The sequence below is a fragment of the Denticeps clupeoides genome, chromosome 9 (genome assembly GCF_900700375.1).
Source record: "Denticeps clupeoides chromosome 9, fDenClu1.1, whole genome shotgun sequence".
Taxonomy (NCBI): Eukaryota; Metazoa; Chordata; class Actinopteri; order Clupeiformes; family Denticipitidae; genus Denticeps; species Denticeps clupeoides.
The window spans coordinates 22,292,131-22,305,997 of record NC_041715.1 but is presented as its reverse complement, the minus strand read 5'-3'; the positions used below and the strand labels follow the sequence as shown (position 1 = coordinate 22,305,997).

The following is a 13,867-nucleotide window of genomic DNA, read 5'->3' as shown; positions in this document are numbered from 1 at the left end:
AGAAGGAACATTCAGAAGTGTCAGGGTCTTTTTTTAAAGGTTATTAATTATCTACCAGATGTTAATTTAAATAAAAATTAACCATATTTTGGTTTCATTACAGTATATGAGAATAAAACCGTAAACCAAGCAAGCCTCACCATGAGGAATGAATATCCGATCCACAAGCTACGCCAGCCTGGAGGGCAGAGTGGGATGGACTCATCCTGGCTGTGCACAGCAATGGCCACTGAGGGAGCCTCACAAACAGAACAACGGCTGATGTATGGCTTGATTTCGGCCTCCTCCACTGGCATCATGGGAATGGGTGCGGTAGTGGACAGCCAGTAAGATTTGTCATTACGGCTGGCGTAGTAGCAAATGTCACCAGGGTTGCAGTAGAGGAAGGGCATGGTGCTGAAACGAGGGAGACACGAGCCGGCCAAACCTGCATAATAATAATAATAATATCTTGAATATCTGCAACTCTTTATGAACAGAAGGGAGAAAAAGAAGACAGTATGGACTAATTGCTGGCTAAGTATATATGGTAGAATCTGAGACTAGAAAGAGGTGAGTCTGTTTTATAATAGTCAAACTCATACACAGCTGCTAGATGAAGTGTAATTGGATGAGGTGAACCTTATACTGGGGCAAAGTCACCCAGCCGGGGCCATAGAAAATACAATTACTACCCTCTTTTAGATAGGGATCTGGGCTTGTTTGCCCAACATTTCTACCCAGGGGCATTAACAAGGCAGCTGGCAGAGAATACTTAGAATCAACAGAATTAAGGTGTAGGAGACACGTCTAGGACAGATCAGATGGACAGAACCTTCTATGACCTCAACCTTCTATTACTCACTTTTTTAAAAATATAGGCTAGTTGCACCAAACTGTAAAGATGAGATATGGTGTATTTGTGGTTAAAGGGAATCATTCAAATCAACCCTCTATTTCATGATGTCAGTCTGTGCAGAGTGTTAATGTTTTTCATAAATTTATTGTGAATGGGAAATTTATCTGGTCAATAATGATTGAAGGAGATGCTTTTAGATAGACTAAATAAGTCTTTACAATTTATCTGTGTTTAGCACATGCTATAAAAAATATTAATCAGTACAATCAATTAACAAACATTCGTATATGATTGATATGTAGATGATACATTCACTGTCTGATCAACAATGACCAACAGATAGACGGTTAGGCATCATTAGTAACTGAAAAGCTTCTTCACTCTGGACAGAAGAGGGTGTTTTAAGAAGTTCAAAACCCCAACTGGTATTTTATTTCTGTGTCATTCTCACCCAGGTCCTGGTTGTGAGCTTTTTCCTGGCCCTCAAAGTAAAGCAGACTGTAGCCATCCCACATTTTGGTCATTCCCACTGGACACATGGGTGTCTGCTCGGTTTGGCCATGCTTGACCAGTAGGTACCCAACGCTAACACTGCGGCCTGGCATGCCCATCAGCCCAGGAGCACCAGGCCGACCTGGAGGACCTGAAAGGAATCAATGAAATGGACAATGAATGATTGCCATTCAAAACAGCTAAAAAGCCCAAGATTGTCTTAATTGTGCTGCTCTTTACAAGATAATTTTTAGTGGCCTTTTAATCAGCAGAACAGGATTTTGTAATGAAAGCCTAAAAAACATGGCTTTTTCTCCAGTTCGCCCAGAGAGTTGGTTTCGTAATAAGACAAAGATAACGAGGTTTCACATGATAATACACAGAAGTAAACCAGCAGTTGTCTGACCTTGGTCTAATACATGATTATGTATGATTAGTATTCCACTATCCTCCAATGTTGGATTTGAATGTATAAAATGTAGTACATAGATCCTACACTTAAATCAGACACAAAAATAGCAACAAAAGACAACAACAACAAAAAAACTATAACTATAAAAATAAAAAAGTATAAAAAAGAATATAGTATATTGAAGTGGATTTATGATGTGGAAATCGTTTTCCACATCAGCTGGGTTTTTTAAAGCATTTACAGCATTTAGGGTGGTTTAAGGTGTATGTGTGTCTAGAAGGGAGTTTGTGGGTTGGTGTTGTGAGTGTGTGTGTAATTGGACTGCACTGATTGTTGGTGTGTGTGTGTGTGTCAGCATTTTTGTGTGTTTATGGAATATGTGTTTGCATGTGTGTAAGTTGTTTTTGAATTGTGAAGAAGTGTGGGTTTATAATAAGTTCCTCAAGTTTGGTGTCAGCTAACAATAGCCAAAAGTAGCTTTCTATTCCCTCCTTCATTTCTATTCATTCTATTCATGGATTTGTTCTGGTTTTTATATCACAAATAGCACCACGGCTGTGAATCAAAATGCCTAATAACATCTCAAACTCACCAAATAAACATTCCCATTAAATATTAATTTGATTTGAAAATCTCATCCACCATCGTCAGGTGATGGTGACCGCATGTACAACAAAACCTGGGCTCCTGATCTTCCGTAGCAGGTGGTGAGCCAAACAAATACTATTTATTATTTATTATTGCAGGGGGTTTCTTACTTTTCACAAGGTTTTATCCCAACACCACACCACAGCTCTTACCCACTGCGTTTGTAAAAGCCCCACACACATTTTACAAGTCGTATGTGTGACATCACAATGACAGCCCAGGTGAGAATGGATATAGTGACAGGGAACTTAAAAATGCAACAACAAATACAAATTTGTATCAGCATCTAAAACCCTAAAATGTGCCATTTATATCAAGCAATTCCTATATACTACTATATGTAGTACATCTTTCTTAAATTTACCTATTTTTGAATGTGATTTTTTTATTGATAGGCAAGCAAGTGCCATTCATCATATCGCAATAATTTGTGTCATTCACAAAACTAAAGTTGACAACACCGATGCAGGGTCTTAAAATGAAAGTGGCCTTAAAAATGTCTTAAAAATTCTTAAGTTTGGCTTCCTTAAATCTGCTGAAACCCTGGTTATGAAGCACTTATTGCTTTCATATTTATAAGCATCAATAAAAACAGTTGGTTGTTTCTGTGGATCTGACCCTGTAGATCGAACCTTTTTAAAAAGGTCTGACATAAACTGTTAAAGCTGCACAATCGGGCAACACATGGGCAACACATGATTTGTATCATGACTGTCCACTGCACACTAAATGCAGAGGACACATTTCATTGTGTCACCGTGTTCTCAGCTGCAGTGTTTTACAATAACAATCACTTCACTTCACTTGATCTATGTGAATTGTCCTGCCTATGCGATAGCCCCTAATGTCCTCTTTAGTAGAATCTGTCTGCATTGCACTCTTAAAGGCTGTCAGGATTGATGGCATCTGGTCTTATAACCTGTGCACCAATCCAGACAGCCGATAAAAGGAACTCCGCCCCTTCTGGAGCTCCGACAGTTTCGTGAACTCTGTGCACGAACTTGACCTGTTTATGTTTAACGTGTATTTTTGAGTTCTGGCAATCGCCACACGCCTGCGGATTTGTTTAAGTTGATTCCCCTTTATTTCCCGTTTTTGGGAATTCAATCAATTCCTTGGTTGTTTATTTGTATTTATTTATTGTTTATTAATAAAACCAATTTCCCAGCATGTCCCGCCTCTGCGCTTCTCTCCCCTGTCAGTTCGCGGTCGTGACAAAGGCAGGATCATTAAACAAGCCATAATATTTTCATAATAGTTTAGCCGCTATAATATTTTCCTAATGCCCCTGTCTACAATGCATTTTATGCTGAGAAAATGTGTATCCCATATTGTTCACCCGGACATTTTGACTCCTCAGAATTTTGCACACACCACCTCATAATGACACAGTGAAAAATGTTTACTTGAGGTTTTGGCAAATTTATTAAAAATAAAAAAAACTGCACTCCTCCAAGATACTTTACCCTGCAGTGACCACTTGTTAAGGGCCCATCTTTCCATATCTGCCATACTTTCCTTCGTGTCGCCCATGCGTTCTGTAACTCCCTCTATCTGACTGGTGTATTTTTTGTTGGTTAATTGTTACTTAGCTTTTTAACATCTTACCAAAAATGCTCAACAGAGTTGGAGAAATCCCTTTTAAAATCTGCCCACAACACCGCCATCCCATGATCACCAATTTACTTGTCCAAGTTCGTATTGTTTCTGTGACCATCATATTGCTGAATGTCGCAGGGTTTGGATTCTTTTTTAGATTTATTAGTCAGGAGACACCCCATGCCCTTTCTTCTTGACTTTGTGCCCATTCATTATTATTTCGATGTTTGAGTTATTTTGATGCTGTAAATAAGTGTTATCATGGAGAGCACATTATATTACATGCCATTTACCTAGAGCGACTTACAAATGTACAGTGACAGATGAATTGGAGTAATTTCAGGATAAATGTATTGCTCAGGGACGCAATGGTAGGAAGTGAGGAAACTGGGGTCATCTGTTTAATAAGTGAGGCTGTATATTTAAGGCCTGGGAAAGGTGAATGAGTTGTAGCACATTATCAATCATTATCAATAAGACTATAGTAAAATGCCCTGTGTCAGAGAGGTGCATTGTTGTCGTTGCAGATTAACCATTACAACACCATTCTACAAATATTATATGTAACTCAGTCATCTGAATGCCTCAAATTCAACCACACGGGAAATTCAGTGAATCATTGGTAACTATTTGCCAAAACCCGTAAACCTTTAATATGGCCAGGAATCCAGGAATCCTACTTTGTCTCAAACTAACATCTTATTTTAACTCTACCTTCCAAGCCCTGCATGCCACGGTGTCCCATTTCTCCCTGGTCACCATGGAATCCAGGTGTTCCTGGATTTCCGCTGATACCCGGCATTCCCTTGTCTCCTTTAGGACCAAAGAAGCCTGGAGAAGGGCAGAGCACAACAAGAGAAAATATGATTTTTTTTTCCACTGTAGAACCACTTGGTTTACATGTCATATTACATTTACATTTACAGCATTTATCAGACGCCCTTATCCAGAGCGACTTAAAATCAGTAGTTACAGGGACAGTCCCCCCTGGAGCAATTTAGGGTTAAGTGTCTTGCTCAGGGACACAATGGTAGTAAGTGGGATTTGATCCTGGGTCTTCTGGTTCACAGGCGAGTGTTTCACCCACTAGGCTACTACCACCCTACCCTATTACATCCATACATCATATCCAAATCATTCTATTTCTATTTCTGGGTGGGTATATACAAACTGTATCAGACGCAAATTTCTGTGAATTCTCTCGCAAAAAACATATTATCTCACTTAGAACAGTTTGCCTATTTTCTACACTGCAAATAAAAAGATTACCAGTCTGTATCAGTTTAAAAATGGAAGCGTATGTTCACATGCAGAGAACACCAAGTGAAGATTAATTTTGAGTCTCGATTTTGATTTTTACAACTTAAAATTCATTTTTATTAGTCATTTCTGTGTGCATTTTCCTAGATATTATGGTACAGATTTGTCAGGGATTGGGGACAACAAGTGCAAACAGTAAGAACATGGAAGTAGACAATGCCAGCAGAGGCATTTAGTAAACCCAGAAGAACACAGTGATGAATTCTAATTATTTGTTGTAAATATCACATTTCAATCTGTAAATTGTAATTGATTAATCAAAACAATGTATTGTGGACGATGGAAGTCCAATGTATTTCACATCCAGAAGACAAAAAAAAATTACCATTGAGTGATTTACCACAAAATCTTGCTTTATACTGGCTATTTGTGTGAATTGTTGTAGAGCAAAAGGTAGAAGACAAGAATCATATAGTATACAAAAGGGTTTATATCTCATGGTTATTCAGTGGGCCCCAGAAATGCATGTCTCAAATATGATTCGCACAGCATTAAAGGGTTAAACAGCCCTGTATTTTTTTTGTGAGACATGCATGCCACCCCAAAATAAACACAGATCCATCCTTGCATTCCACTGGAAATTTCCTGTCTCTGCCACTGACTGCCGGGACAGTGCACGAAGACGGTGCAACTCAAGGTTAAGTGTTTTGCTCAGGAACACATTGGTAGTAAGTGGGGTTTGAACCTGTCAATTTTTATAGTCTTCAAGGCGCATTTTATAGGCATGTGTCTAAGGCCCACTAAGGCTCACTTTCACTTTTTTAAATGTGAATAATAAATAGTTTTGACTTGAAGGAATTTTTAAAGAGGCTTTTAGTTGGCCAGCCTAATGCCACTGGGGTGACAGTGTGTCAAGTCTGCCCTTAGTCCTAAGACTGACACAAGAGGATTTTTGTTTCAAGGTTTGTCCACTTGAAGAATGTGGTTTGCCAGGCCGTTTTAAAGCAACACTTGCCTGCATCTCCACGGGGTCCATGTGGACCAGGCACTCCTCTTTGCCCTGTTGGTCCTTGTATCCCATGGGGTCCTGTGGGACCTCTTTCACCAGGCAGTTTAGTAGGGATGGGCATTGGACCCTGATCTCCTGTGTCTCCAGGAGACCCTGTGGGATATAGGCAGACAGAACAATATCATAGTGATCCTGATGAGATCCTAAATCAGCTAGGAGGCCTTGACATCAACTGTTTCATTAAAGAAACTTGAATTACAAAATTTCAGGAGTGTGGTAGGAAAAATGTACACATATTGTCATTACCTTGGATACCAGTACTTCCTTTAGGGCCAGTTGGTCCTCTGTCACCATCAATTCCTGGCCTTCCAGGAAATCCCATCATACCCTGTTCTCCTTTCACACCTGCAAGGTACAATTAGAATCATATTCTGTTAAATTTTACTATGTTTTTGCAAACTGCACTTCACATAGACCCTATTTAAACAGGGTTTACATGAATCCATAATGAAAAGATTTTGTTTATCAATAATACTGAACTCTAAATCTGAAATATTTATTGAACAGCACCTTTTCTTCCCGACACTCCATTTGGTCCAGGAAATCCTTGTTCTCCACGGTCTCCTTGAACCCCCCTCTGACCTTGCAGTCCAGACAAGCCAGGAATGCCCCTCTCACCTTTATCCCCAAAGGCTGATGGAATGCCAGGAAGGCCTCTTGCACCAGGGTTCCCTGCAAAAGCATTCAAACACAACATGATATCAATAAACAATTAGAATATTTGGCAAATTAATTCATACCCCTCTTCACATAGTACAGGTGAGGAGATAAAGATGATCGCTATTTACAAGGTAGGGTAATGTCGAGTGTCCACACCTGTAATTCCTTTTTGTCCAGGCAGACCTTGATTACCAGGTAGTCCTGGATGGCCAGGGGTGCCCTGGATCCCTGGTGGGCCCTGTGGTCCTGGGAGCCCAGACTGGCCACCATCACCTGTACAGTGGTGAAAGAGATCAACATTTAGGTTGAAATGTAAACTTCTTGTCCACAATATTTCTTAAAGAAATAATCCAAATAAAAAAATGTCTTTGATAATGACAAACAAAACCAAATATCCACACCTAAATCTCCAGGAGAACCTTTGCTGCCATCCAGGCCAGACAGGCCACCTTCCATGCTGGGAATACCAGATTCTCCTTTGTTCCCTTTGGTACCAGGGTTTCCCGGATGTCCAACTCTATCAATACCTTTAGGGTGATAGAGAAGCGTATAAAAATGTAAAAATTAAAATACACACGGCAATCTGGTGGACATGCACTTATATACAGATTTGGAAATGCAGTAGTGCATGGATATTTATTTTTATGTTTTTATAATTATCAGTATTTTGGAACCATTAATAACCAGAACCATTCATGGCTGTCCCACAATGACCCTTACCAGTCTGGATTTAAAGATGCACATTCCACTGAAACTGCACTACTAGCTGTCTTAGATGAATTACATGCAGCAAGATCTGCCAAGTTGTCTTGTTTTTATTCCCACCCCCAGATGAATGGGCAGATGGAGTAAAATATACAGGACCTGTGCTGTTTCCTTTCAGTTTAGTCTCATACCAGATACCTCCCATGGTCAGAAAACCATCCTCCATCAGGTGAACATGGACTTACACTATAAATCTCATCTCACTCCACCTCCTCTAATCTCTCCACCTCCTCTTCTCCTTCTTCTCCTGCCTACAGCATTCCATGTCTAATGGACTGATAACTTAATAATTACCAGCCCCTCTCAGTGCCAATCCCAAAGTTCATGCCAGTAAATTTTTAGAATTCAATCGTATCCTCTTACCATGACACTGTGAATAAGAAAATGCTGGAGAAATGTCAGATGCTACAGGCCAGGCAGGTGTGTTTTGACAGTGAACACTTCTTGTTGGGATATATGAAACAGAACTTTAATGAGACCCCAGACCTACGTTTCAGTTTGTTAACTGAAATAATGAGGTATAGTTACAAAATGCATCATGAGTTGTGAGTGTGGTGCTCAGTGATGCCGCTAACCATAAATTTGTTAAGCATTTGTTTTGTTGTTGTTAATGCTGGGTTGGTTGTCCACCCTGATGTAGACATTTACCTGGCACACCAGGAAAGCCTTTGTGACCTTTGAGGCCATGCAGCCCCTCAATACCTTTGAGACCAGGAAAACCTAAAATAAAAAAAAAGAATAGTTACATTGTCCTTTCACCCCATAGTACAGTCCAAATTGAACCCAATATGATAATCACTGGTATTATGATCAACCTTGCTGGTTATCTAGGAAAATAAAAAAAACCATCTTTGCATAGACGTGCCCTGTGCATTAGAGCCTCAAGGATTTTTTAAAATTAATTTTATGGTTCATGTGATATGAGCCAAAATATAACTGGGATTCTACATTTTAGGGCCACTTAGTGGTAGGCATGTCATTTCTGGTGCCTATAGAACTTAATAATAGAAAAACATCAGCTTTAATGCTTAGTAGGGGTGTTGAAAATAATTGTGTAATCGATGCATCATGATGCAGACGTGGACGATATTGCAGTAGATCATAATGATGTTGCTTGGTGATTTTCTGGCGGCAATATAAAAATTCTTGTTAAAAAGTAGTGCCGGTAGTGATGGTGTCTGCCTGATATGAGTACAGCGCCACTCCAGGTAGGAGTTCCTTGTCCTTGCACTGTGGTCAAATTTTAAATGTGTTGAACTTTGACGACTGTGTTCCTTGATGTATTTTCTCATGACCAATAGAACGAAAGCCGCCTAGAGTTCTTTCTGCCACTTTGAAACACACACACAAAGCAGGAAAAAGGAAAAAACAATCTTAACCATTTCTGAGTGTCCATAGATCTACTACATGACATTATCGTCTTACCAGGAATTTAGAAAAACACACATATTTTCTATGTTTTGAGCTGTGTTTGGTCTGAAAGTGGCTTTAGATTTTCTCCAATGAGCAGAAAAACTGTCTGTGTTCAGTCTGTGTTCACCTGACACCACAGATTCCATTGTTAAATGTTGGTAACCGCTCGTACATGCAACAGGGCCATTACACATACTAAACGTGTACAAAATGAAATAATAAAGAGACCAGAGCAGCTTGGACCAGTCTTCTCGGTTCCTCTGCTTGGTGGAGAGCAGTTCTACATCAGGACCAGGGCAGACAACTAACTCTGCCCACAGCATAGTACTACCAGTATATACGACTGTTACAAGGTGAGCGTGGACTGAATGGCAACAGCTTTTCTGCTCATTATATTAAATCTAAGCAGCCACACAGGTGTACGAGACCATAACCATGCCACTCCTTTGCTTGGAACCATAAATATATCCACACATTTTTATGTGGTGGCTGATCCAGCTAAAGGTGTACCTTGAAGTCCTGGGTGACCATGGGTTCCTTTGCTGCCATCTGCACCTGGTACACCTGGCCAACCTTTCTGGCCTTGCCAGCCAGGGGATCCTTTCTGCCCATGCAATCCTGGTAAAATGCAAAGTTGAAAAATAGCTTACTGATAGCAAGTGGCCAAATGTAATGCCTAATGTAAATGTTACCACATAATACAACATCACTAACACAATTTTACCTGTAGAACCTAAAGGACCCGGATCACCCTGAGTCCCCTTAATCCCTTCAATGCCATCAAAACCAGGGCTGCCTTTGTCTCCTGATTGGCCAGATAAGCCCTTTTCACCTGTAGAATATGTTGAGATAAGGCATCAGAAAAAATGCTTGAAGTCTTCATTCAACTTTCAGGACTTAAAGGGGCCGACCTGGCTCTCCAGGCTCGCCATATTCACCCCGATGACCAGTGGCTCCTGGAAGGTCTATGGTGGGACCCAGATCCCCTAAGAAACAGACACATTTTCTTTATCACTTGTTAGCCTTTCGGGCAGATATACCAATACCACAAATTATCATATAAGCTATTTAGTGCACCTTTCCTTCCCTGCAATGATGCCATTAAACCAACTTTAATAAAACAGAACCTTTCAAGTCTCCAATTAGAATATAGAATGCACATAACTTGTCATTTTCCTTTGGCTGCTCCCATTAGTTGGCCACAGTGGATCAACCTGTCTGGTTGTCGGCATAATTGAGTTGGCAAATGTTTTACAGCGGATGCCCTTCCTAATGCAACCCTCCCCATTTACCCAGGCTTCACATGCATTCCCATATGTTGGGTTATAGAATGCACATAACTAATATGTTCAAAAACCAAACAAAAATTTTTGCTCCTAGCTGTTCTGCCACTTCTCTTTATCATTTAGACACCTACCTGTGCCACCTTTAAATCCTATGTTGCCAGTCCGACCATAGGCACCAGGGTTTCCTTTGTCCCCCTTTGGTGAGTGAAAATAAAAATCCCTCAATGTTTTTGGCTTATAACTGATAATTTTTGCTTATAACTGATGAGTTTCTCACTCTATGGCCTGGCATCCCAGGAAAGCCAGTAATGCCTGGTGGTCCAATTGTGCCAGGTAAGCCTTTAGTCCCTGGAAGCCCCTGTGGTCCAGGGGTTCCCTGGATCCCTTTCACATCACTGGGCTCTCCTGGATGGCCATGGACTCCCTCAGAACCAGGGATTCCAAGAAATCCTTTGTGGCCTGTGAAAGAGGTCATTAGAGTAACATAAATGTGTTTCCCTCAAATTCTTGTATTAGTCTAGATATGTTTAGGTTAAATATGACTGCAATTGGTTTTGACTAGGATGTTTGCTGCTTTGGGTTTTGTTAGCAGATTTTCGCTTAGAAATATGCCCCAGTGTTATGTAGGATTTAGCCTACTAACAGTGTTCTTGTTTTTTGTTCTGTGTATGGTTGTCATTATTCTCATGTTTGTTTTTGTGACCTTTTTTATTAAATTTTTTCTCTCACTTGTAAATATTTGCACATTTATTTTTTGGACCTTCTTTAAAAAAAAAAAGAAGAGCACTTTTTGAAAATGCTTTTGTAACAAACTCTGCTACATCTTTCTACTCATGTACATGACTCTCTTCAAGTCGTTCCATCTCTGTTGGGTTCCATAGGATCTATGTTGGGGCTACCCAAAAGGCAGGTTTTGGTTTTCTGAAGCCATTCTGTTGTGGACTTGCATTGATGTAAAGTATGTGTAAACAGCACATCAGTGCTGTTCCCATACAGCTTAGACCTCACCTAGAAGTTATTTCTATTTGTTTGGCCCCCATGCAGTATACTTTGTTTTTGTTAATAAACCTCATTATGTTGTAAAAATGTGCATTGAGCTTCCTTCCTGGCCCAAATCATGACGTTTCCTCCACCACACTTCACAATTGGCATAAAGATTTCATGATTATGTTCAGTGGCTTCCTTCAGGGTGCCCTGCCGTAGACACCTTGCTTGTTCAATGTTTTACATGCTGTAGAGCACAGATCCAACAATGCCTTCAAATTATCATAGGTCACTCTGGATTGTTTCTTTACCTCATTGATGAGTCTATGTTGCAAAATTCTAGGTAAATTAAGCACAACCCCATTGTGTCTCCATTTGTTGATCGTTTTCATAACTGTAGATGGTGAATTTATGAGACTTTGGAATGACTCCTAAAATTTCCAGTATTATGTAAATCAATTCAGCATAGTTCCTCTCAGAGCTCTTTTTGGAAAGGCATGGCTCACATAGGTATATTCTTGTTGTGTGCAGCAAAGTTTGAGTGGTTTTTATCAGTCAAACTCATTTTCAGATCATTTTTTATTAATAATGTATATTTCACTGTATATTTCACAAATGAAATGGCACCAATGCATCCTTAGTTTTAACGAGGTCCTAATTTGAGTCTCACCTCTTGGTCCAATGAATCCGTGATCACCTGGCAGACCATGGTCTCCCTTAACACCTTTCATTTTCATCATCATCACAGGCTCCACGACAGGCAGTGGGCCTTCAGGACCCATCACTCCTCTATCGCCTTGCAGTGTGCACAGAGGAAATAAGGACTTACTGGCAGAAATAATAGAATATGTTTGGAGCTGACATGGACTCACCTTTCTCTCCTGGAGAACCAACAGCCCCTTTTCGTCCTTGTTCTCCAGGCAGACCATGCAGACCCTTTGATCCCAGTGTACCTGTAAGCCCCTTTTCCCCAGCTTTTCCATCAAACCCAACCGGGCCTTGGAAACCACTTTCACCTGATCAAGAAATAAGCCAAGGAGGGTTGTCTGCTTGTGCCCCATTATCCACAAATATATATATTTTTAAATGTTCAATCTTTAGTTAAACTTGTTATGTCTAATAACTTATGACCTCTGATGACCTCAAATGAAGTCTAGCTTTGACAGTGATTAAGAGGTGGGGTCATGCTAAAACCCCAAGATTAAGCCAAGATTTAGGTCAGCCCAACAAATGAACACAAAAGTGAGCTGACACATCTCTAGTAAGGTGTTGCTCTATAAGAGACTCTAACGGCAATGACAGAAATTACAGAATAAAAGTCTTAATGGCCATCAATAAGAATAACACAATTTCCCAACATTAATGAGAAGTGTATTGCAGGGTAAAAAAACTTATAAACTTTGTTTTTTGAGATTATTAGAGCATGAGTAATTACAGTATTTTAAGTTTAAAACATTTTATCAGAATATTGGGAAATAGAGGTAGAGAGGTAGAGGGAAAGAGAGAGAGAGAGAGAGAGAGAGAGAGAGAGAGAGATCTCTCTCTACCTCTCTACTAGTTGTGTGTGAATCTCCAGCACGGCACATCGTCAGTTGTGTGTGTGCATATATAATGAAATATATAGTGACCTTGGGTTTGAAAGAAGCCTGCATAAGTGGCATTATCGTCAGTTGTGTGTGTGTAACTGACAATAATGCCACTTATGCAGGCTTCTTTCAAACCCAAGGTCAATATATATTTCATTTCACGTTCATATTTTTTATATTTCAGAATATTGAATATATAATCAAGGCTGTGCTTGCATAAGTGATGGTACTTACCTTTGGGTCCATGGAGCCCACGGTACCCAGGTGGGCCTGGTTCTCCTGGATCACCTGAAGGTCCTATACTTCCTATGGAGCCCTGACTGCCTTGTTCACCATGGATACCCTTTACCCCCAAGGGCCCTGGAGGTCCAGGGTCACCCTGTTCTCCTTTTGGTCCAGAGAACCCTGACAGTGCATAGACAGATGAACTCAGATTTCAAGGCCACCACAGGTCCATATTTGTACCTGCAATATTTTGTGCTAAAACCATGAATTAAAGTCTAACCTGGATTTCCACGGGTTCCAGGTGGTCCTGGTACACCATTTTTACCAGATGGGCCAGGAAAACCATGTTTCCCTGCAGGGCCAGGACTTCCTATCTCACCCTGTAGGCCAAGTGGTCCAACATCACCCTTAAATCCAATCATACCAGGCATGCCATCCATTCCTATTCAGCAAAAGAAAGAGTGGTGGTGGCCTAGCGGGTAAGGAAGCGAACCGCCAAGGATCCATTGAGGTCCTGTTGATTAAAGTACCGTTCCCAGACACTGCTCCCAGAGCTCATTTCATGGCTGCCCACTGCTTACATGGTGATAGGTTAAATGCAGTGGACACATTTAGTTGTGCTCACTATAT

At 40.4% G+C, this 13,867-nt stretch overlaps 1 protein-coding gene across 1 annotated transcript in view; it reads right to left on the bottom strand.

Annotated features, from left to right (window-relative positions):
- col4a2 (collagen, type IV, alpha 2) overlaps nucleotides 1-13,867 on the bottom strand; it is a 66,637-nt gene that overhangs the window by 977 nt on the left and 51,793 nt on the right. The window contains exons 30-47 of the mRNA XM_028990758.1: nucleotides 13,518-13,679; nucleotides 13,247-13,417; nucleotides 12,299-12,442; nucleotides 12,097-12,222; nucleotides 10,720-10,901; nucleotides 10,574-10,637; nucleotides 10,068-10,142; nucleotides 9,881-9,988; nucleotides 9,667-9,774; nucleotides 8,392-8,463; nucleotides 7,380-7,505; nucleotides 7,135-7,251; nucleotides 6,829-6,990; nucleotides 6,565-6,663; nucleotides 6,265-6,411; nucleotides 4,704-4,820; nucleotides 1,290-1,481; nucleotides 141-427 (exon numbers count right to left, since the gene is read on the bottom strand). Of these exons, the coding sequence (XP_028846591.1) occupies nucleotides 141-427; nucleotides 1,290-1,481; nucleotides 4,704-4,820; nucleotides 6,265-6,411; nucleotides 6,565-6,663; nucleotides 6,829-6,990; nucleotides 7,135-7,251; nucleotides 7,380-7,505; nucleotides 8,392-8,463; nucleotides 9,667-9,774; nucleotides 9,881-9,988; nucleotides 10,068-10,142; nucleotides 10,574-10,637; nucleotides 10,720-10,901; nucleotides 12,097-12,222; nucleotides 12,299-12,442; nucleotides 13,247-13,417; nucleotides 13,518-13,679 (2,459 nt within the window). The remainder of the gene's footprint in view (nucleotides 1-140; nucleotides 428-1,289; nucleotides 1,482-4,703; nucleotides 4,821-6,264; nucleotides 6,412-6,564; nucleotides 6,664-6,828; nucleotides 6,991-7,134; nucleotides 7,252-7,379; nucleotides 7,506-8,391; nucleotides 8,464-9,666; nucleotides 9,775-9,880; nucleotides 9,989-10,067; nucleotides 10,143-10,573; nucleotides 10,638-10,719; nucleotides 10,902-12,096; nucleotides 12,223-12,298; nucleotides 12,443-13,246; nucleotides 13,418-13,517; nucleotides 13,680-13,867) is intronic.